At 40.6% G+C, this 24,470-nt stretch overlaps 1 protein-coding gene across 2 annotated transcripts in view; it reads left to right on the top strand.

Moving 5' to 3' along the window:
- Window positions 1–20,765, top strand: part of DPT (dermatopontin) — a 44,817-nt gene extending 24,052 nt beyond the window's left edge. The window contains exons 3-5 of one of the 2 annotated variants that reach the window (XR_003115637.1): window positions 4,022–4,129; window positions 8,838–9,067; window positions 20,737–20,765. Coding sequence is in view for 1 of the 2 variants with exons in the window: in XM_025356961.1 (XP_025212746.1) it covers window positions 4,022–4,129; window positions 8,838–8,904 (175 nt within the window). In the remaining variant the exon portion in view is untranslated. Of the gene's footprint in view, window positions 1–4,021; window positions 4,130–8,837; window positions 9,995–20,736 lie in introns of those variants that run through there. The other variant, XM_025356961.1, reaches the window with a different exon arrangement.
- Window positions 20,766–24,470: the final 3,705 nt, after the last annotated feature.

Below are 24,470 nucleotides of genomic sequence, written 5' to 3' on the forward strand. Positions count from 1 at the left end.
AACACATGTCAGTGCTATGAAGTCTGACTTTCATAGAAGAAAAGCGTCTAGCTCTGAATAAGGTCTCGTACAGGTGGGTTTTCACAAAACCTTATGCTGAGTCACTTTATGTCAGGGAATAGATTGAAAATCTTTACTTTAACTGTTAAAAACCTAATCAGTTCTCAACCAAACCTCTGACAATGAATAAAATTGGCCACTGTATAGAACTAGATTGTATCTCCATTTCCCTTCCTAAAATGGATGTGAGAACATATATCTGGACTCAGCTCTGTGATATGTCTATTCTTGTGGCAAAAGAGCCGAGACATCTATCAGCAGCAGCTCAGTCTATGATATTGTATTGACCAGCAAACATTCATTGAGTCTAGTTGGATCTGTTGATAATTTTAGTGCTTCAAGAATCTTAGATGGGAAAAATCCTATATCAATCTTAAAATTTTCTTCAGTTTGAACTGATTTCCCTCAGCTCATAACTAAGATAATATTTAAGTTTTTTCCCATCAGCCTCAGCGGACACAAGAGTTGTACAAGTGGCTTTATGTTATCAAGTTTTTACTTAGCTTTGGAACAACTCTCTGTCTTTCATCTTGACAGCAGAAAAAATGTTGTCAAGTGAGAAATTGTACTATAAGAATCATTCATCTGAAAGTGACAGGAATAAACACACACATACACACACACACACACACACACACACACACACCCCACCGGTAGTTTTTATTAAAAATTAAATAAGATCTAAAATTGAATAAATCTATTCAAACTCTTTACTTTAGGGGAAAGGAGAAAATAAGGCTTCTCATAGAAATGTTTGAAAAGTAGACTCATTTCAATAAAGGCATCTTCCTGACCTGCACTCTTCTTCATCTTGCCAAGCTGAAGGTTTGCTTGATTGTTTTAATTCATCTAGGAATGTATGGCAATGCTCAGTATGAAGTGTGTTTTTCAAAAAAACTACTTAAAGTGACCTAGTAATTCACAAAGAAACTGGAACCACACTGAACTCTTCCCCCACCCACACTGGCAAAGCCCAATGTCACAGCTTAGGAAACCCTGATCATTCTGCTTCCTTGTAGCCTCTTGTAATTTCCTGACAAGTCCCTATGCCCTGTCTCAGTGTCTAGTTCTGAACGTTTAAATTCTTCTTTCTCTCTAAGGAGCTATTACTGGGGCTTTCACTTATTAGGACACTGTGTGTGTGTGTGCACACGTGCATGTGCAATATCATCAAGAACTAAATGCAGCCACATATATCTGGTTTGCAAACACAGAATACAGAATCCTGGGCCACATTGACACAACAGTTCTTCCTATGGATGGTGTTTGTGAGATTCACTTTCTACCAGTGATTTGGGTCATTTCTCCCTTGGTATTTTTTAATCTCGTAAAGTAAGAGAGATTTCCATCGATATCCAACCTCCTTCCCTATCCTCCTTAACCCAGGTTTTTCTAAGACAGTCTAAACTTGATCCCATGGTGTTATAACAAAAACAAGACAAAATAACAACAACCAAAAGTCACACAAAACAAAACCTGTCTGTGACCAAGGAGAAAATGTACCGATGGTCATGTACCTCACCTTCTCTAGGACATTCTAGAAATTCAATGGACATCAGTCCCTCACGAAGAGGCTTCTCAGACAAACTGTCCAGTTAGACAGGGGTCTTATGTCTGGTCACTACCAACAATGAAGCAATAGAGAATCCTAATTAAATAAAGCATTAAATAATATTTTCCTTGTTTGAAGCATAAAACTTCTTGATTTTTTTTTAAAGGTAAGCTTTTCTTTCCCACTTTATTCCATGGTATTTATCCAAGTATCTGAAGACAGATCAGAGTGGTCAGTAAAAACTTAAAAATAAAAATCTAGCCTCATAATTTCCAAATACTTTTAGCAATTGGATTTAGCCTAATGCAGTGTTGCTGTATGTAGATTCTGCCTTGGCAAAAAAAAAAAAAAAAAAGTTTGGTAATTAATTTTTACACATTGTATCCAAAGACTGCTTCAAAAGTTTTTGAAAGTATTTTTTGTTCCCTGAAGGAAGGAAAACACGCACACCCCCACCCCCACCCAACCTCTTATTCTAATTTGCATTATTCATGTTCTCAACAAACCTCTCTTTCCTTGGGTAAACTTTAATACAGTCCTTGTTAGAATTCTCATGGATCATAAATCAGTGGGATCCAAGTAAGGCCCTATTAGTTCTACTTATAAGACATTTACCATGCTGGGCGCGGTGGCTCACGCATGTAATCCCAGCACTTTGGGAGACTGAGGTGGGCGGATCACTTGAGGTCAGGAGTTCCAGACAAGCCTGGCCAACATGGCGAAACCCCATCTCTACTAAAAATGCAAAAATTAGCTGGGCATGATGGCACACACCTGTAATCCCAGCTACTTGGGACGCCGAGACAGGAGAATCGCTTGAACTCGGGAGGGGGGAAGTTGCAGTGAGCTGAGATTGTGCCATTGCACAACAGCCTGGGTGACACAGTGAGACTCGGTCTCAAAAAAAAAAAAAAAAAAAAGACATTTACCTGAAAGATAAAGTCCTGCTTCTGGACCTCTTTGGAAGCACAAAATAAGTTTCTGGATTGGCAGGGCCTTATTTCCCTTCATGAACACATTAAGCCAAAACACATGTACCTCACTTTGGGTTGGGCTTGCCATCCTGATAGAGCATAATTATGTGTTAGGAAAAGTCAAATCAGGGAGCAAGGGTTAGTGAATAATGGGTAAAAGGAATGATTATGAACCAAGAGAATAGGCTAACCATTGATCTTGCTCCATCTGTGCACTGAGATCCTCCTAGGAGCCCTTACGGTTTATAAATCAAACTTTTCATTATTTAATGACAATCTTAGAGAAACATCACCGTCAGTCTGCAGAGGGGAAAATCTTTCTAGCATTAATAAACAGTGATCTGTTAAACCCAAATCAGATGAAATTATTGACACTCACAAACTAGTTGTTTTCCAAGCTACCCTGGGGTTTGGATAAAGACTTTGGAGGAACTATTTCATGGTAAAAGGACTGTTTTGGTCCTGAAGGTCCCAGTGGCAAAGCCCTTATGAGAACCGGCGGATTCTAGACGTACTCCAGGATGGACTACCGTGGACCTACTCATATGAAGTCCCAGGGTTTACTCAATATTGGAAGAGAAGGAAAGGAAAGGAGGAAGAGGAAGAAGAAACAAAATAGTTCTTAGTGATTCAACACCTACCATGTGTATAGCACCCTCATCACTCACTTTTATTAGTTCCAATGACAAACCTATAAGGTAGACTTTATTCTTCTACAGGTCAGAAAACTGAGATTAATTGACTTTCCCCAGGCTATATATTTATTCAGCTAATATTTATTATGTATCTGTTTTAGGTGCTGGATGAACAATGGTGGACAAGGCAAAACCTTTACCTTTGGGGAGCTTACATTTTAATTAAATAACTTTTGAACACTTTGTTGACTATAACTCACAATAAGAAACATATGTTAAACTAGCACAATATGTACATCTTATTAACACACACACATACATATTTGAAACAAAATGTTTACATACATAGACTTATCCTTATTGCATGTGATGCATGCTTTGATATTTTCTTTTCTATTTTATATCTTTTTAAACCCAATTAAATTGACTTTGTTGTCAACTAATGAATCATAATCTAAAATTTGAAAACATTGTCTTAGTTGACTTGAGTAGAATAGGAATAATATTGATATTAATCAATATCAAGAACTCCAAAGTTATTTTGATAATTCCAAAGCCTGGGGAGGTATCTACATCTTTTTCAGTGTACAGTTTAATGGCCTAGAAAAGGACGATGAGAAGCGAGAGGAGAGCTGTTTGTTTCTTCACAGCCTGGAGTGGTTTGGTGGATGTCATTTAACTTCAGTCTGGATTTGCCAAGATGCTCAAACTCCATCTCTTCTTCATAGTGTGTCTTCTGTTTGCTCCTAGCAATAATAATGTGTTTTATTTTCCTCTAACCTTTTGTTCTTCCTGCATAGGCTAACAACAGAATATCCAGGTCACTATGGTGAGGACATGGACATGATTTCCTACAATTATGATTACTATATTCGAGGGGCAACAACCACTTTCTCTGCAGTGGAAAGGTGAGAAAGATAGCCCCTTCCCCATGGGGCTAGGGTTAAAGGAGCTGGGACTAACTCCTGCAAGGATTATACCTGCAGGAATTTATGAACACACACACACACACACACACACACACGCAGAATACAAGTGCAGATTTCTTACATGCACATATATTTCTGCAGGAACTTTGACCTGAGGTTTTCCTTATTTCAGTTTCCTACCTGGTCAAGGATTAACTTCAGGTTTGGCTGGAAAATGGGAGGCCATGGGAAGTGAGCTGTTCTCACGAGCTCACCTCCTGGAGCTGCTCACCTTGGAGATGAGGGTGGATTCCAGCCTGCTCAAGAGCAAAGTCCTAAACTTGGTATCCCTTGATGGTCTAAGATTTTTCCCCTCACTCAATTTCAAAGAGTACTTTTCCTCATGAAACACCAAGAGGAGAAGGCAAATACAGTTAGAGGAGTGCCCATTGTCAAAATGGACCCCCTTCAACCACATTCCTCTATATGATCCCCACTTTGGGTTTTAGGAAAGAAGAGAGAAGAGAAAGAAAAGGGATTGGAGATAAGAAACACACAGAACTGCCGGGCGCGGTGGCTCACGCCTGTAATCCCAGCACTTTGGGAGGCCGAGACGGGCGGATCACGAGGTCAGGAGATCGAGACCATCCTGACTAACACGGTGAAACCCCGTCTCTACTAAAAATACAAAAATTAGCCGGGCGCCGTGGCAGCGCCTGTAGTCCCAGCTACACGGGAGGCTGAGGCAGGAGAATGGCGTGAACCCGGGGAGGCGGAGCTTGCAGTGAGTGGAGATCACGCCACTGCACTCAAGCCTGGGCAACAGAGCGAGACTCTGTCTCAAAAAAAAAAAAAAAAAAAAAAGAAGAAACACACAGAACCTACCGTCCTGGTCTGTTTGGGCTCCTTTACCACATTTCCTTAGACTGGGTAACTTACGAACAATAGAAATTTATTGTTCACAGTTCTGGAGGCTGGAAAGTCCAAGATCAAGGCACCAGCAGGTTCAGTGTCTGGTAAGGAGTTGCTTGCTGCTTCAGAGATGTTGCTTTATTACTGTGTTCTCACACATGGTGGAAAGGGCAAGCCAGCTCCCTTCAACTTCTTTTATATGGGCACTAATCCCATTCATGACAGCAGAGCCCTCATGGCTTAATCACCCCCCTAAAGGCTCCTCCTCCTAATACTATCACATTGAGTATTAGGTTCCAACATATAAATTTTAAGGGGACACCAACATTCAGACCACAGCATCTACCAACCATATTTAGAAATGAAAGGAGTTAACAATCCCTTAGTAAAGCTGACAAAAATTAATGAAAGAAGAGAATTTAAATGGCCTGACGATAAAAACTGCACTAACCCTTTTTTCATCACCTTTCTCTCACAATCAACTCCTTAGTCCTATCTCAAATACATCAAAACAGTCAGAAGAAAACAAGAATTGTACTCCCTACTAATACAGAGAAAGGTGTGGGTAAACTCAGGTGTTAATGATTGGTTTGGCCTACTTTTAGTCAGCTGATAATCACTTTTTACACAGAAATGAATTCCTGAAAAGTTACCAATAAATATTTTGCAAACCAAATAACACTTACATTAACTCATAAGATAGTATGCTATGATGAATTTGAACGTGACACATCTTTGGTGTGTGTCTGTGTTTTCAAACAGAATTACATCTGAAATAAAGTTAACTTATTTAATATGACCTAGAATTTCTTTTTTTTTTTTTTTTTAAAAAAAAGACATTAAGTAGCTCTGGAAAGGCACAATATATATTGCAGGCTGATCAGCAAAAACCTTTATGTTTACCCATAGACAAACCACTCAGTTTGCACACATTACTTATTTTTACTTTAGATATACTTTAAACTAGCCTAGTTACCAATTTTCTAGAAGCAGCAAATTAGAAAGGGAACCCACTATATAATACTTAGAATGAAACTCATTCCACCAATGAAAATAAATAGCTGGATGACATGACAACAAATATGCGTAAGAACAATAAAGAAAATGAAAGGCTGAAGAACTCAAAGAACGTGGGTTGTCATTTAGCAGGGCCATGCTCCCCAAAGTGCAAAATGAAATAACAGGGGTGCTCAATGCTGCAAATGATGACTTCAGCTCAACAAGAAAATTAGTTCCAGGTTCCCTGTTTAAGAAAGCAGGAATGAATACAGTAAAGGAAGAGTGCCATCCAAGATTAGGATGATATAAATATATTTGAATAGTTAAAATGCTCAATTCAATTTTCAGTAAATTCAGTTTTCAGTAAATTTTTGGTTATGTGGATTACCCAGAATCATGAAAAACTGAAATATTATGTCATTGCATTAATTTAAAATGAATATCTTCCCCCCAAAATAAAATAAAATAAATATACTCATGTAATTTTGCTACTGTCATCAAAAACAAGTAGCTTAATGACCCACAACTTAGGTTTCTTCGGCTCTGCTGAAAGACGCCGAGGCCCCCAGCTTGGAGAACTATTGTCAGGGCAGGACTCCTTGTGCAAGAGCTTTCCCTCCACATGCAAATAATAGTGGTTTCCTCTTAGAATGCTATTTTTTCCATCTGTGTGCTATTGACATCTGGGTCCAGATATTTCTTTGTTTCAGGGTCTGTCCTTTGCATTCTAGATGTTTAGCCTACCCACTAAATGCTACTAGCACTCCACCCCAAGTTGTGACAACCAAAAGTAGTTGCAGACATTGCCAAGTATTCTCTTGGGGAGCAAATTTGCCCCCACTGTCCTGGTGTGAAATCAGAGACTGAACCTGGTGGAATCATTTGGTCTTCATAGGATCAAGTCTAAGTTTTACTCAGCATCAATTAATAGCCTTTTAAAAGAGTGGTTTGAATGCCTGATCATAAGATCTTGTTTATCTGTGTTTGTTGGTACACAGAAAAATAAGACCTGGCTGCAGTAATTAGTCATTTGGTAAACCCACATGCCACCAATTTTCTAATTCCCTTCTAAAACAATCTTTTGACAATTGCAGGAATCAAAATATCACCCAGGCTCTGGTATCACCCAGACCCTCAAGTTGATTATCCAGATTTGCGTTGAGGGACTCTATACCCAATTGTTTTAAACAAATGACCCAGAGCAACAGACTCAGAATTAGAAAGCCTGCCTTACGCTGTTTAAGCAGAGTCAGCCCCATTTTTCAGTTTAGAAGCTGGATGGAGGCCTTGTTAGTCATAGTGGTTGGGATAAATTGTTGAAAACAGACCTTGCAGATTGAAAATGGAGATAGATAATTCTGAGTTTGTAAAGGACCCCACTAAGCTTTGGAATGATTTGCATAATTAAATACGGAAAACCTCTTTATTGTTGCCCTTTATCAGGACTGTGTAAAGGGCATGGCAGCTGTGTGTTCTTCTGGGCTTCAGATTACCTAGTTAGGGAGACAGTGTGGTTTAAGAGAAAGATCAAGATTTGAGTCCAATAAACTGCGAATCTGAAATTATCACCTATTACTTGTACTACCTTAAAGCAAGTTAATTATTTCTCTGAGCCTGGTTCTTCACTCAAACAATGAATTGTTGTGAGGATTAAAAGAGAAAACAGGTAAAGCATCTGTTACAATGCCAGATATATTGGAGGCTACAATTATCATTATCACTGTTCAACAATATTAGACCACAAGAATGTGGTGCAATGTAGGCACTCGATACATTTCTCTTAAATGGATGAATAAAGAACATAAGTTTGCCCTGAGCAAAGAACATTCCTTGAAATGTATCCATACCACATTTTTCAAAACTTAGTAATGCTATGTACACTCTTCCCATCCCCAACCACTTAAACACATAGGCAATTCATTTAAACACATAGACAATTCATAACTATTCTAGTGATGCCAGAATGGCAGCCATTTTCTTTTTTACTTTAAGGGATTTTTTCATTTCTCTGTAGCAGTGTTTTCTGAAGGGAAACACATGTATAGCACAGAGCCCAGTGCGTGGTGAGCACTCTGCATACGGTAAGTGCTCAGAAAGAGTCAGTGGGAACATGGATGGACTTTTTAAAGCAAGATTTTTTTTTTTTTTCGAGACAGGGTTTCACTCTGTCACCCAGGCTGGAGTGCAGTGGCACCATCTCGGTTCACTGCAGCCTCAACCTCCAGGACTCCAGCAATCCTCCCGCCTCAGTCTCCCAAGTAGCTGGGACTACGGGCGTGAGCCACCACACCCAGCTATTTTTTTGTATTTTTTTGTGGAGTCAGGGTTTCCACATATTGGCCAGACTGGTCTCAAACTCCTAGCCTCAAGCAATCCACCTGCCTCAATCTCCCGAAGTGCTGGGATTGCAGGTGCGAGCCACCAAGCCCAGCCTAAAACAAGATTCTTTACAATGAAATGGAGATTATGTTAAATAAATGCTTTTATTCCAAGCTGTTAACCCACAGGTCCTTGAGGTACTTTCTGGAGGCAGCAGGGTTGAGCTGACCACCAGTGATGAGCAGAGGCGTCCACACAGCCAGTGATCTAGTTAGTCACCTTCAAGGGTGATCTGAACTCACAGATTTGTCGGCTCTTGGGAAACTGCATAAAGATGTCTTCTAAGAGCAAAGTGAGGTTAAGTGTCCCTTCAGTTCCCAGATCCTCCAAATGTTCTCTGTTGCTGTTTCCCCAGCAGCGACTCTTCCTGCCCTGTCCTTTCTCACTGATATTCATTTTCTGACTCTCCCTCCCACAGGGATCGCCAGTGGAAGTTCATAATGTGCCGGATGACTGATTACGACTGTGAATTTGCAAATGTTTAGATTTGCCACATACCAAATCCGGGTGAAAGGAAAGGGGCCAGGAGACCGGAGGGTGTCCACATATGTTAACATCAGTAGGATCTCCTATACCAGTTTCTGCTGCTCTCTTTCCTTCTCCCTGAGCTGGTAGCTGCAATGCCAGCTTCCTGGGCCTTTCTGACTAGTATCACACTTATAATAAAATCCACAATTAAACCATGTTTCTCACTTTTCACACGTTCCATAGCAACTGCTTTATATGACTGATGATGGCTTCCTTGCACACCACATATACAGTGTGCATGCTTACAGTCGGGCTTCTAGAGCACCCGCTGCAGCCTGGCTACTGCTTTTTACTGCAGAATGAACTGCAAGTTCAGCATAGTGGAGGGGAGAGGCAGAACTGGAGGAGAGGTTCAGTGAAGGTTCTCTACAGCTATGCCTGTTGGAATGATATGTAGGGTCCCCACAAAAAGCAGGCTTTCTGCCCTGAGGGGCATCTTGCCACTTCCCTACTCCACATGAGCCATGCATGCTTAGAAATCCAAGTGCAGAGCTCTTTGCTCCAGGAGTGAGGAGACTGGGAGGTGAAATGCGGAAGTGGAAGGGTTTGGGGGCAGAGCTGAAAACAGGGTTGGAAGGATTTCCTGAATTAGAAGACGAACATTAACATACCCAGTAATGAAAATGAGTGCAGGGGCCAGGGGAACCCGTGAGGATAGTCTCAAATGAGATGAAAACAGGGAAGCAGAGAAAGGTCAGAGAATGGGACTCAGATTGGGAACTTGTGGGAATGAGAGTGACCAGGTTGAACTGGGAAGTGGAAAAAGGAGTTTGAGTCACTGGCACCTAGAGGCATGCCCAGGATTCCTAGGAAGGCTGGCAGACACCCTGGAACCCTGGGGAGCCACTGGCAAACTCTCCTGGATTGGGCCTGATTTTTTTTGGTGGGAAAGGCTGCCCTGGGGATCCACTTTCCTTCTGTGTGTGATTCGGGAGTTCTTCTGCAGAGATGGCGCTATCTTTCCTCCTCCTGTGATGTCCTGCTCCCAACCCTTTGTACTCTTTATTACAAAAGAAATAAAAATATTAACGTTCACTATGCTGAAAATATTCAGGGTCGGTTTTTGCTCTCTACTCTTTCCCTTGCTGGTTATTTATCCATTCATTCTGAATATACCGGTTAGCATTGTGGTTTGTGCCAAGCACCATGCAAGGCCCCAGGAGTACAATTATGACAATGATGACAGTGTGGTTGGGGAATTAGATATTTAAGACATGAAGTGCTAAATGCTTTACTTAAGATTAAACAAAGGAAGGAATCACATTTCTTGGCCTTTGAGTTTAGCCTAATCTTTTCTCAGCATCCTTCAACCTTCCTTATCCCAAGATGTCACCGGAATTTTTAACCCCAGCAAGCCCCTCTTTTCTTTATCCATAGCAGGTTGCCTTTTTTTTTTCCTGATCCATGCTGCTCTTCCCTCATCCTCTCTCCCAGTGGACCCAGAAGAAGAGCCAGCCAGGCAAAACCCCAGGGATCGCCTACCCTGCCATACACCCCATCTAGGTGGTCAAGATGGTGACTCTTGGCCAGTGGTGATGGTGTTTCCCACTGCAAGATCCCAGCATTGTGATGGGGAAGGCAGGGCTAAGGATATCTTCTCCTGCCTTAACTCTAAAACACTTTTTCATATTAGAGTTTTGCTTTATTTCCTCCATGTCATTGTTTCTGCCTCTCTGGCAATTTTAATTTATAATAAGAAGCGTTGGTGTTATTTTTCACCAAGGAAGCCATTAATATTTTAGCAATTGCAGCCTGGTTCAGGATGGCAACCAGGAAATAGCCTTAGTTGGGTGTGTGGAGCACAGCAGGAAAGGAGACAAGCAATGCTGATTGGCTGACTTGGCATCCATGAAGAAAACAAAAGGCTGGTGAGAGGATGGGGAGCTGGGAGGGTAAAGGGAGCATGGCTAGGGGAGGAGAGGCTAGAGCTGGAAGACCCAGGAGACTGCAAGAGAACATAAGCCAAGAAAAAAAAAATTTAAAGCAATAGCAATTCAATAAATAGTGCCTGTGCCAAGTGGAATAAAAGAAGTTTTTGCTAAGAAGAAAACTATTCTTTGCATATAGATAGGCCAAGGGCAATGACAGAAAAGACACTGTCGACTTGGTTTGAATCTGAATAATTACACTTTATATTATAGGCCATTCATTAAGAACTAAGTGGCAGAGTGAATACTAAATCCCAGATCTGGCAACTGCAAGTTTTGTTCTCAGTTTTTTCATTACTCCAATCTTTCTACGAACTTGCTCCACAGTCTTGGATAAGTCACCTCTCCTTTCTAGGCCTACTGTTGAAAATGAAGCTATTTCCCTAGGTAACCATTGTGTTTTCTTGCAATTCTAAGAATCTCCGAACTCTATCCCCTCCTGAATTGTTTATAAAGGGATTTTCTAAGGCATTTTCTTCCAGGAAAGGAGCCTGGAACTAGAGATGATCACCTAAGACCTACTGCTGGCTCTGACAGAGGGTGGCTGTGTAAGACTAGAGAAATCCCCAAGCGCCCTTCCCCTCATCTGCCCAGTACAGGTAGGAATCCCTTTCCAAACAGCTTTACAAGATGCTGGCCACATACAAGGAGATGATAGAAAGAGGAGACCCATGATTCCTGCCTCACAAGGCCTTCAGCCTAATGGTGAGATGAGAAGATAGACGATGACAGTAACTGCAAGAAAGTTTCCTGAGGAAGCTGAGTCTATGCTTGGGCCTGAAGGACAAGTAGGACTTCTGAGGTGAGTAGAAGAGACTGTAGGCTCTGGCGTCAGACTTCCTGGCCACAAATCGTGGTCCTGTCACTTCTCATGACCTTGGCCACGTCACCTACCTTTCCTGAGACTCTATTTCCTTACCTGTAGAAATAATTATAGTGCTTACAACATAAATGAGATCACATAGTATCTTGCACATAATAAGTACCCAATAAATGTAGTCAGAGAAGGAAAACAGTGTTAGTATATATTAGAAATAAAATTCCTTAGGTAAGCTGGATTTTAGTAGACGTCAATAATAGGAAACATTTATTAAGCAAACTTAAGTCCCACTTGCATTTCCTCAGTAACGAATCAATAAATTATCAAGTGTTTGCTATATACCAACCATTTTACTAGGCACAGTTCCTGCATTCTGGAGAATTATAAACTAAAGGAGTTAGTCAAGCAAACAAACCATGACAGTACAGTTTGATAAGTCAAGGGCAGGCAGTATTTCAATAGAAGGCAGTGAGAGGTCAGGACAGGAAAGGGGATGGTAGCATTTAAGGAAATGGAAATGATATTATGGAAGGCATAAAACAAAGTATGGGTTTGAGAAAGGTTCTTCAGGAAATACTAGCCTTACCAAGGGGCCTGGGAGGTCCAACATGCAGTCACAGTGCTCTAAATAGAGATAGGTTGTTCACATCAGTACCATAAAGCATTCCACTCTTTGTGCATGTTAGTTGTAATTTATTCTATCTATCTGGAACTCAGATGGCCTGGAGAAGTTCTCTCTCCGTCCCGGCCCTTCATCCATATATATGTCTTCATGCTTGATTGCTTTAACCCAAACATGAAACTCAACACTTTTGTAAGTTCCTTCAGAAAAATTCATTCTCACAAAAGCATTAGTGCTCACAAATGCTTAAACAGATCTGGGATTCAGTTCCCACAAACTTAAAAACATGAACAACAGATTCCACATATTTCTGTCTTTAAAAATGTTCTTGTTCACCAGGAAATCAAGGATTTCCATCTCTCTAGTTGGTCCCCCAGCTAGCTCCAAGCCTACTTGGCTCTTCTCTTTTTAATCGGAGAAAATGTTTCTCAATATAGTCCATGACCAAACAGTTGTGCACATCACGGTGGCCAACAGAACAGAGATCACATAAAAGGAGACACAAAAAGGAGAGCATCCACTCTCCTTTTAAAGTCTCAATCAGTTTTAATTAAACCACTTCTGTTTAATCAAACCACATTATTAAGGAGCGCTATCTGAACCTGGTTCCCATTCTGAGATCCAGAATTGGTGAGACTGGATAGGCAGAACCCTTGACAAAATGTTGCCTGGATGTACTAGGGTGTAGCATCCCTTTCCTATTAACTTGTTGAATCTCTGTTATTAAATGTATTCCTTTATGAAGCAAGAATTTAAAAACACACCTACTTTAAAATTTATGGTAAGAAATAATAACATATTCATGCATATCTCAGATTTTCATATCCCACACATATCTCAACTTTTCATAGAATGAAGTATTTCTAAAAACTGAAAACCAACCAAAACTCCCTATTAATTTTAGAACCTATTCATTAGATACCACTGTGTCTTGATAAGCACTTGAATCTGTCATTGTGTGGCCTTCCTCTTCTTCTCACACTAATGCAGGCCTATTTATCCATAAGGAGCCCAGTTATAAATGTGAATGAATGACTGTATCAGTGAAAAATGCTCAATAGAAATATTGCAAAATGCAAATTATGAATTTGCATTGTAGCATTGTTGATTCCTTTGTTCTTCCATATAGTTTTCTGCCTTCCCCAACTTATAAAAACAATTATCATTGATTATATTTATAATCAAAAAAGAAAAGTAATTTTAATCTTATAAAACAAAAAAAGTCACTGGCTGCCAGGCAGTTCAATCCTAGGACAATGTTTCAGCTGAAAGGTGACCATATGGTTACTTCATGGAAAGAAAGAGATTATGAAGCCAGGCCCTTTCACCTAACCGGCCACCTAATGGGTTATAATTTAATATGCAGAATTACCTGCTCTTTCCAAGGTCTCTAACCATCCCCAGAGACAACGGAACAGATGTGCAGCCTGTCATATGGCCAATGTGAAACTAACATTTACCGCAATAGCTGGAAATCTTCTCCCCACGTCTTCCACTCATGGAAGTCCTACTTCAGGGCCAAGTATAAATTCAATTTCCCCAGGAAACTTCCCTGAGCCTTCCAAGACTGGGGCTCTTCACTCCCTCCCTCAGCATTCTGTGTCTTTATCTTCATTTCCCTGAGGACAAGAGTCTCATTTCTCTTTGTTCATTGGTAGATTTCCCATGCCTAGCTAAGCGTTTTACACATAATGGGCATCCAAGACATGTATTTTTAAACTAATCTGGATTTCTGGTTTGTTTCAGTAGATCGATCAACACTCTAAGCAACCAAAAACTGAAAAAACACTTTGAAAATTACGAAGTTCTAGTAAGAGGCAAGGTATTATGATGGTACTGTGGTTCTGATGGGGGTTAATACCACTCTTACTCTCTTTATTCATCATCATTAGGTAATTATTCATTTAACCCCTTTAAAAGCTATTCACTAGTGATAAGTGAGTTGAAAAGTATAACAGACAACCACAATGATCACTTACACATTCAGAAAGTGTATTTTACCATCGTGGGTAACATAACAATTTTGGCGTTTTTATGAACTGTGAACTGTGTCAAAATCAACATGTGAGCACCTAGCAGAAATGAGAGGAAGTCTCACTGAATAACTCCTTGGGAGACTGGGGGACCAAGAGGCAAAGGGGCTCAGGTTGGTAAAATAGTGTTAACCTGTGAAAATTTGGATGCTGTTTTTAAGTCTCATATAAGCATATGAGTTCTAGCGGTGGGGTGCACAGGGATTTTTGTCTCTGATATATCCCCTGCACATAGAGTAGGGACTGACCCATGGTAAGAATTCAACAAATATTTAATGAAAAAATAAAAGTGGAGCCCTAAGACAGACCCTAATGCAGATTATGACTTCATTAACATAGACCTTATAGCCCTTTCTTTTTCTTGTTACTCCCACTGAAAGTTTACCTGTGGGATTACTTCATGATTAGATGGACCAATACAGTGAAGCTGGTTTCTCAGAATTATGTAACTTTCTTTTTATGCGGCTGTCTAGCAGGCATTCGTAGACCCTGCTGGTGTCTGGAATCTTTCTTCTCTGTGTCTTGTAGATTTCAGCTGACCTGGGTGTCTCTGTGGGCCTCTTTTGTTGGCAGACTCAAAGGTGAGCTCATTAGCCATTACCCCCTTGGAAATCTGTTCCGGGAAGTCAAACATGCTCTGAGTCACATGTGTCTGCCGCCTACCACAACACTGTAGCATGCAGACTGCTTCTGCCAACAGGTTTCTGGGAGGAAGAAATGGAAAATCTGTCATGGTATGAAACTGCACAGCTCAACTTGGAGAAGGACTTCAGTCCACAGGAATTCACAGAGTGAAGGAAGGCTCTTAGTTCTCTCCATGCGTAGGTAAGCCTCGAGAAAATTCCCAGGTCCCTGCAGAGGAGGAGAAAAAATGGAAAGAGGTGGACAAATGGATTGTGTTGGGCAGGATGGCAACACTCAGTGCTTTCCAGAATGGCCCTTTGGCTTGCTCTAAATGGATAATAACACATGGCTATGCTTTTGTACACATAATGTTGACCACTACTTCAACAAGGTGCTGTTAATCACCTTCCTTGCTCCTGGTACAAACTGAAGAAAGCCAAGAAGCATAAAACACATGCCTTTCCTCAGAGAGATTTTTTGTTCTAGAGAGGGAGACAAGAACAAAAAACTGGAAAGTTTAATGAATAAAAGAAGACTGCTTACCATCACACACCCAGTGAGTAATACACAGAGAAAATCTTACACTATTGCGGAGAGCAGAGGATCACTATGGGCAGGAGAAATAGAAGGCATTAGGACAGGTAGAAGATGAAGATTTATGCCAGCAGAAGAGACTCCCTGAGCAAACCTATGGAAGTGAGGAGGCTCCTCAAGAAGCCAAGAAATACCTTGAATTGGACAAGAAAGCCAATTCTCAGGCTAGAGCCCAGTGAGGCAAATGAATTGTCCAAGGACACCCTATGAGTAAATGACAGAGACACTTAGAATTCAAGCCTCTGGAATCTGAGCTTGGTGATATCCTCTGTCAGGTCCCTGTCCAGTGAGGGGCTTCGTGAGGTGAAGGGAGTGGGAGGGAACATGCATTGCAGGCTCTTGCAATCTATGCTCAAACAGGCTTTCCCATTTACTACTTGCAGATACCCTAGATGGGCATAGTTACTGCCATTTTATAGATAGGTTCAAAGGCCCCGAAACAGTAGGTGACTTGCCTAAGGTCACACAGCTAGTGGAAGTGGATGTTGAACTGAAGTCTAGCTGTTTACAAAGCCCAGTCCTCTCAGCTATGTCAACTTGGAGTCAAGGGTTTCCACCGGGAGTAAGGAGAGATAACTGCTTTAAACTCTGCTTTTTGAATAATGTTCAATATGAAATAGTTGAATATTGTCCAATATGAAAAAATGATTCAAACATTTGTTCCAGTATTTTAAACATTGCCTCTGGAGGGAGAGATGGCATTGTAAGGTGGTCAGGAGGACGTTGTTGGAAGTCTAGAAAGCCAGATGAGTTGTCTGAAAATAATAATGTTGCTACTCAACTGTTTTATATTAGTGTAAACATTACCCATTATAATAAAATCAGCCACAAGTTCAACATCTCTTATAGTAACAATAACTCTTGTCTGCCTTCTAAAATGACTCCTAAATAACAAACCCTCCATAAACTCAATCTAACCTAAATAAGCAGAATTGCTGTGACAACTGAGATCATAATTGTCTTTGTTTGATCCTTCAGCCTCCACAATTGTGTAGGTTCTCCATACCAAGTCATGGCCTTGTTTATCTTTGCTGTGTGTGCTCTGGGAAGCTTTCTGCCTAGAGAATTAGCACGCTCAATAAGCGCCACTGTTCTCTTCAGTTGATTAAACTCCAGCGACTCAGTCTGTTAGCAGAAATGTGTTGGGCTGATATCACAGCTCTAGATCACCTCACCTCATGTTGCTCTTTTTTAATGTTATCTTAGACTGTGCAGGTTATCTGCATCATAAACCAAATTGATCACTGGACTCTGATAGTTATAATAGATTCTAGGCACATAAATTATTTTTCATTAGCTTTAATTGCCTGTAAAGGAATTTGGACACTTAATCTAACGAAGTGAAATGATGTGGTTCAGCTCTATTAGACACTGTAAAGCTCTCACTTATTTAAAAAAAAAAAAAGTGTAGAAAGGTAAGCAAATTTCCAGTACCTGCAACCTTGAAGTCCTTCAACAGGAAGCCAATCTCTATGGCCACCAACAGAGCTGTCTTTGATGTTATGTGCAGCTTCAGTCCACACTGACTTCGGTACCCTCAGAGCAGGTCTCTATCTCCTGAAGATCCAAGTCTTTGATTCTCCTGTGGCTCTAAATATCTAAATATATGTACCGAATAATAATGATGACAACAATTAATTATTTTTGTGCATACTCTGAGCCAGGCTCTTTACTTAACCTTCATATGCATTTCATTTGAATACTCAAGTAGATTTCCAAAGTGGCTATCACTGTCCTTACTTTACAAAGGATAAGACTGAGACAGAGGGAATGAGTTCCTTTCTCAGGGACATAACTGCACACATTGAAGCAGAACTCAGACTCAGGCCTGGATGAGTCCAGAGCCTGTGCATTCCAGGATGTTCTGTGCTGTCCTGAGACTCTAATATAGACTGTGCCATGCTGCCTCCTATAGGAGTAACAACTACTCATGGTGTATTTTCTCTCACCACCTAGGGCTCAGCCAGCATGAGTACCACATCAACTTAACACCAAAGCTCACTTTAGACATTGAGGCTAGTAGGTCCTTTCCTGGTACACGTGGTTCATGACCGTATCCCCAGGACCTTACGGAGTACTTAGTACATTGTTGATGCTCAGTCACAAATATATGTTTGTTATAAATAAATAAATAAACTCAATACATAATAAATAAATAAAATATAAACATATATACAACATAAAAACAGAATAAACTCACTAAATGAAAATGTTCTGAGTGAATGAATGACTTAATTGATTATTCTTGGTAGGTGCTCTAAGTGGCAGTCCCTTCATTCACCTGTTCTTCCCCAGACTCTTCATTCATAGTCTTTCAATCCATATTCTTTCACTGTTGCTTTCATTCCCATATCCCCAAACATTTACACTATCTGTGACCTTAGAACTTCTACCCCATGGCTCTAAACAAATGAAAAAATATGACCACACGTATTCAATTTTTTCACAGACCTACGCCTGACCTCCTCACCTTAACTGAACCCTGGCTTTCCCTCCAGTGCTCTTGAGTAAGGGTCATGCATTCACATAGGCTCTGAGTACTGTGGAATCTCTAGAATAATTTTCACCTCCTAAGTAATTATCGAATTTGAGCCCTTTCATCTATTCTCCAACTATCTCCTTTATTCAGATCCTTATCCTTGCTTTCCTGTCCCCTTTGGTCTAGGTTTTTCTTTATGAAGTCCATTTAATTGCTGGAGGGAGATTTTTCCAAAACACAAATCCAATAGGTTGTATCTCCACTTAAAATTTTTCCTAATCACTTTCCAAGCAAAACACATATTCTTTCAGTGCCATAGCACCCTTCACACACACCGCCAGGTTCCTGTGCTGCAGACATGCAGAATTAGTCATGTTTCCCTGAAGAGACCATGTGTCCCTATGCCTCCGTGCCTGTTCACATACAATTTCCCATGCTTGGATGCCTCTGTACCTGTACCTTCTTCCCCTGGGGGACTTTCAGTGGTGTTTTTCCTGGTTTCCAAGGTGAGTTAATAGTTCCTCACTGGTGCTGCCATATACCTGATTATACCTACGTCATAGCATTTGTCACACTTCTGCATTTTTTTCTATTTTGACAGTAACTAAATGTTCTCATTGTCTCTTCATACCCAGTACCCAGCATATGGTAGGTGTTCATTAACTATTAACTATATAAATATTTAAAGAATGAAAGGAGAGTCTTCTGACACCTGGGAGTCTACAGTTCCATGGAAAATAACCACAAGTAGAACTCATTGTTTCTATTCCAGTCTACTGCAATGGCTTTCTACCTAATGTATCTGTCTTTGTTCTTGCTGTCCCCTTCAAATCCCACTTACATACGACTGCCAGAGTGATCTAACATTAAAATATTTGACTCCAGTGCTTACAATTGCCATGTTCCTAATAGTACATGGGTTTAAAATCAACTTCTTGAAAAGGCGTTAATGTCCTACATGGAGTAGTGTCCTCTGCCTCTCATCTCCTCACTCCCTGCCTTCCTTGATCCCTCCCTGGCTGGTTAGGAGCCAGGGAGGAAATACAGGAATCCTACAATACTGTGTACAGAACACCATCACTGCCTTTGCCATAATGCTTTATGTTCCCATGGCCAGACAGTAAATTCCTTGAGGACAAGGATTGTATTATATTTCTCTCTAAATCCCCAGTAGATAGCACAATTTCTGACCCATAGTAGGTGCTCATTTACAGATATTGAATTAATAGTATCTAATGATAGGCAGAGCAATGAGTTGGAATGAAAAACACCACAATGCGTTGCAAAGGAAAGCAAACTTTTGGACAAAGATCAGGTCTTCCAGCAGACTATAAACTAAACATATGCCAGAATGATACAGGACTTATATTTCTCATTAAAATTCTTCAACAGAGAACAATATTTTATGAATATTCTTTGGTTCAAATCAAAATCTTATGATATCATAAAAGGCATTTTGAAAATAAAAATGCAAATTCTCTTCATAAATTCAGCTAATTTCATAAAGCAAAAAGTTTCTAGTACACATTTTCAAAACTAATGATACATAACATTAACATGAGTGCATTTGCTGGCAGAATACACAGCAGCTAATGACATTCCATTACATGTTCTCTCTCATTGGTAGCCACCACTTGATGTCCCTATGATTAGGCAAATATTCAGTCAATTGATCAACAGTACTAACTAAAATCATCTGGTGGGGACAGCACCACATTTGTTGCAATAAGGAATAATAAAATAACAGGTTTCTCACACTCAAGAAATTCACAACTTATTTAGTGAAAATAAAGGGACACCCATGAGCAATAAGAGATAACTTATAAATACAAAACTGCCTCCAGTCAAATGTGTTCTACACATGATTATTACTAACAAACACAAACAAAATAAACAAGTGTACAGTTCTTCCACAGGCCTGTGTGGTGGTACTACTGCCCCCACCTTACAATTGAGAGGGTAGATATCCAAACCTTGTGACCTGTCCAAGTTTACATTGCTGTGTGAAACAGAACTAAGACTTAAACTCAAGTCTTCTGACTCCCCATTCCAAGCTCTTTCCAGTACCATGCAAGAGGCACATGTCAGATTTTCCAAAAAAGTATCCTTCGTCCTTCCAAGTTCCCTCCAAAACGAGATTTTATAGACAAACTCTGTTAAGGCAGATCTGGTTACATGTATTGAACTAGGCAATCTATAATGTGTCTTGCAATTTGAAAAGTACATAATCCTCTCTAGTCTGTATTTATGGGCACCATCAATTCAGCCATAACTCAGCCATTACGACCGAGCTGTTTCATCAGGCAACCAATCAGGGCAATGAAGAAACAAACAGTATATCTGACTTATTTAACTGAACAACTTAAGCACAATGGTTAAACTGCTCAAGAGTGGAAAAATAACCAGTCTTAGCCAAGCTTAATATTACCTCATTCCTTCAGTGTTATATTTAACACACTGAATCTCTGTTTATAAATGGCTCCACCCCCTCATAAAAATTGCATTTTGGCTATTAGAGTTTTTAATAAAATTTATTTGGATAACAAATATTTATTAGTCTCTTCTGGCTTCTTTCATATCTCTGTACTCTTACATAATACTCTACTGTTTGTTTTTAAAATTTTTATTAAGTTACTGAGTTTGTTGTCACTGCTATTATTTAAGCATCACATACATTAAATGTTCACAGAATTATCCACTTTCCTATGACACCATAAATGTGTCTTGAACTATTAATCTGAATCACTATTCAAAGAGAATCTTGGGTGGGAGCAGGGGAGCAGGGCCAAGATGACCACTAGAAGCAGTGGTGATTGGAGGCTTCCATTGAAAAGAACTAAAATAGTGTGTGAATCCAGCAGCAGCAATCGAGGTATCCAAGTTCTGTCATCAGGACTGACTAGGCAGCTGACATAACCCACGGAGAGAAAGGAAGAACAGTGTGGTACAGTGGCTCACCTGAGAGCTACATGGGGCATGGGAGCCCCCAACCCCCAGCCAAAGGAGATGGTGAGTGAGCATGCTACCCAGCCTGTGAAACTGCTTTTTTCCATGGAACTGTGCAACCCATGGATCGGATCGGAAGGCCCCGCTTGTGAGCCCACACCACTGGGGCCTACAGTACTAACCAGGGAGCCGCATAGATTCTCAACAGCCACTCAGCTAGAATCTGCTTAAGCCTGCCGAGTTCCTGAGGGGAGGGGCAGCTGTCTGTTGTCTAAGCTGTCTGAGCTGTTAGGGGAGGGGTGGCAGCCAACACTGGGACTGCTAGCTGCCTAACACACCAAGCTCCCAAGGCAGAGGAAGGGCAACAGCCATCTCTATAGCTCCAGGCCGCACTTTTCCCCTGCTGGAGCCAGGGAGGCTGGAGGGCTTTGTCCCAAGACTAGTCCCCACAGCCCAACACACTGGCTATGGCAGACTGCAGCCAGAGTGCCTCTTCAGGCCTGACCCTGACCCATCCCTCACTGGGTGGGGTCTCTCTGTAGGAACTCCAACAACTCCAGCCAGGGGCTCAGGGACAGAATTCTGATCTCCCTGGGCTTGAACCCCTAAGAGGAGGGGTGGCCATTGTCTCCATAGACCAGCAGACATAGCCTTTCCTCCTGCTAGTTCTGAGGAATCTGGGCAGCCCAGACAAGTAGGTTTCCCCCAGCATGGCACACTCGCTCCACCAAGGGATAGCCAAAGTGCTTTCTTAAATGAGTCTTGCTCCCCATGCCACCCAACTGAGTGAGACCCTCCAACAGGGGTTGTCAGACGCCCTATACAGATGCATTCCTACTGGTATCAGGTTGGTGCCCTTCAGGGTCAGAGATGCAAGAGGAAGGAGCAGGCACCCATCTTTGCTGTTCTCCAACCTCCTTGAGTGACAGCTCCAGGTGCAGGAGCAAACCAGATGAATAGGGCCTGAAGTGAACCCCTAGCAAAGTGCAGCAGCCCTGCAGAAGAGGAATCTGACCATTAAAAGAAAACAAACAAACAGAAAGCAAAAGGAAAATCAATCAAAAAAGTCTTCACAAAACCTCACCCAAGGGTCAGCAGCCTCAAAGATTGAAACTAGACAAACTCATGAAGGTGAGAAAGAATCAATGAAAAAATGCTGAAAACGCAAAAGGACAGAGTGCGTCTTCTCCAAATGTTCACAACACCTCTCCAGCAAGGGCACAGAACTGGATGGAGGATGAGATGGACGAATTGACAGAAGTAGGCTTCAGAAGGTGGGTAATAATGAATTCTGCTGAACTAAAGGAGCATGTTCTAACCCAATGCAAAGAAGCTAAGAACCTTGATAAAGGTTTAGAGGAGCTGCTAAGTGGAATAACCAGTTTAGAGAGGAATGTAAATGACCAGATGGAGCTGAAAAACACAGTGAGAACTTTGTGAAGCATACACAAGTATCAATAGGCAAATCAATCAAACAGAAGAAAGAATATGAGAGTTTGAAGACCATCTTGCTGGAATAAGGCAGGCAGACAAGATTAGAGAAAAAGGAATGAAAGGGAAAAAACAAAACCTCTCAGAAACATGGGACTATGTAAAATGACCAAACCTATGATTGATTTGAGTACCTGAAAGAGATGGGGAGAATGGAACCAAGTTGAAAAACACACTTCAGGATATTATGCAGGAAAACTTCCCCAACGTAGCAAGACAGGTCAGCATTCAAATTCAGGAAATAACAGAGAACACCACTAAGATACTCCAAGAGAAGATCAACCTCAAGAAACATAATCACCAGATTCTCCAAGGTTGAAATGAAGGAAAAAATGTCAAGGGCAGACAGAGAGAAAGGCCAGGTCACCTACAAAAGCGAAGCCCATCAAACTAACAGTGGATCTGTCAGCAGAAACCATACATGCCAGAAGAGACTGGGGACTGATATTCAACATTCTTAAAAACAATAATCTTTAACCCAGACTTTCATATCCAGCCAAAAAAAGCTTCATAAGCAAAGGAGAAATAAAATCCTTCTCAGACAAGCAAATACTGAGAGATTTCATCACCACCAGGTCTGCTTTGCAAGAGCTACTGAAAGAAGCACTAAATATAGGAAAAAAAAAAAAAAAAACAACCCTGGTACCAGCCACTGCAAAAATACACCAAAGTATAAAGACCAAAGACACGATGAAGAAACTGCATCAACTACTGTGCAAAATAACCAGACAGCATCATGATGACAGGATCAAAATCACACATAATAAAATTAACCTTAAATGTAAAAGGACTAAATGCCTCAATTAAAAAACACAGACCTGCAAACTGGATAAAGAGTCAAGACCCATTGGTGTGTTGTATTCAGGAGACCCATCTCATATGCAAAGACACACATAGGTTCAAAATAAAAGGATGGAGGAAAATTTATCAAGAAAATGGAAAACAAGAAAAAGCAGGGGTTGCAATCCTAGTTTCTGACAAAACAGACTTTAAACCAACAAAGATCAAAAAACACAATGAAGGGCATTACATAATGGTAAAGGGATCGATACAACAAGAAGATTAACTATTCTAGATATATATGCACTCAATACAGGAGCACCCAGATTCATAAGACAAATTCTTATAGACTTACAAGGAGACTTATATATTATATTATATACCCACATAATAATAGTATGAGACTTTAACACCGCACTGCCAATATTAGACAGATCGATGAGACAGAAAATTAACAAGGATATTCAGAACTTTAACTCAGCTCTGGATCAAGTGGACCTAATAAACATCTACAGAACTCTCCACCACAAATCAACAGAATACACATTCTTCTCAGTGCCACATGGCACTTATTCTAAAAGCAACCACATAATTGGAAGTGGAACACTCCTCAGCAAATGCAAAAAAAAAACTGAAATCATAACAACAGTCTCTCAGACCACAGAGCAATCAAATTAGAATTCAGGGTTAAGAAACTCACTCAAAACCACACAACTATGTAGAAATTGAAGGACCTGCTCTTGAATGACTCCTGGGTAAATAATGAAATTAAGGTAGAAATCAAGAAGTTCTTTGAAACCAATGAGAATAAAGTGATAACATACCAGAATCTCTGGGACACAGCTAAAGCAGTGCTTAGAGGGAAATCTACAGCACTAAATTTCCACATCAGAAAGTGAGAAAGATCTCAAACTGACACCCTAACATCACAATTAAAGGAACTAGAGAAGGAAGAGCAAACAAATCCAAAAGCTAGCAGTAGGCAAGAAATAACTAAGATGAGAGCAGAAATGAAGGGGATAGAGATATGAAAAACCCTTCAGAAAAAATCAATGAATCCAGAAGTTGGTTTTTTGAAAAAAAGAAAATAGATCATTAGCTACACTAATAAAGAAGAAAAGAGAGAAAAATCAAGTAGACACAATAAAAAATGATCAAGGGGATATCACCACTGACCCCACAGAAATACAAACTACCATCAGAGAA

Source organism: Theropithecus gelada, chromosome 1 (assembly GCF_003255815.1).
Source record: "Theropithecus gelada isolate Dixy chromosome 1, Tgel_1.0, whole genome shotgun sequence".
NCBI classification, from domain to species: domain Eukaryota; kingdom Metazoa; phylum Chordata; class Mammalia; order Primates; family Cercopithecidae; genus Theropithecus; species Theropithecus gelada.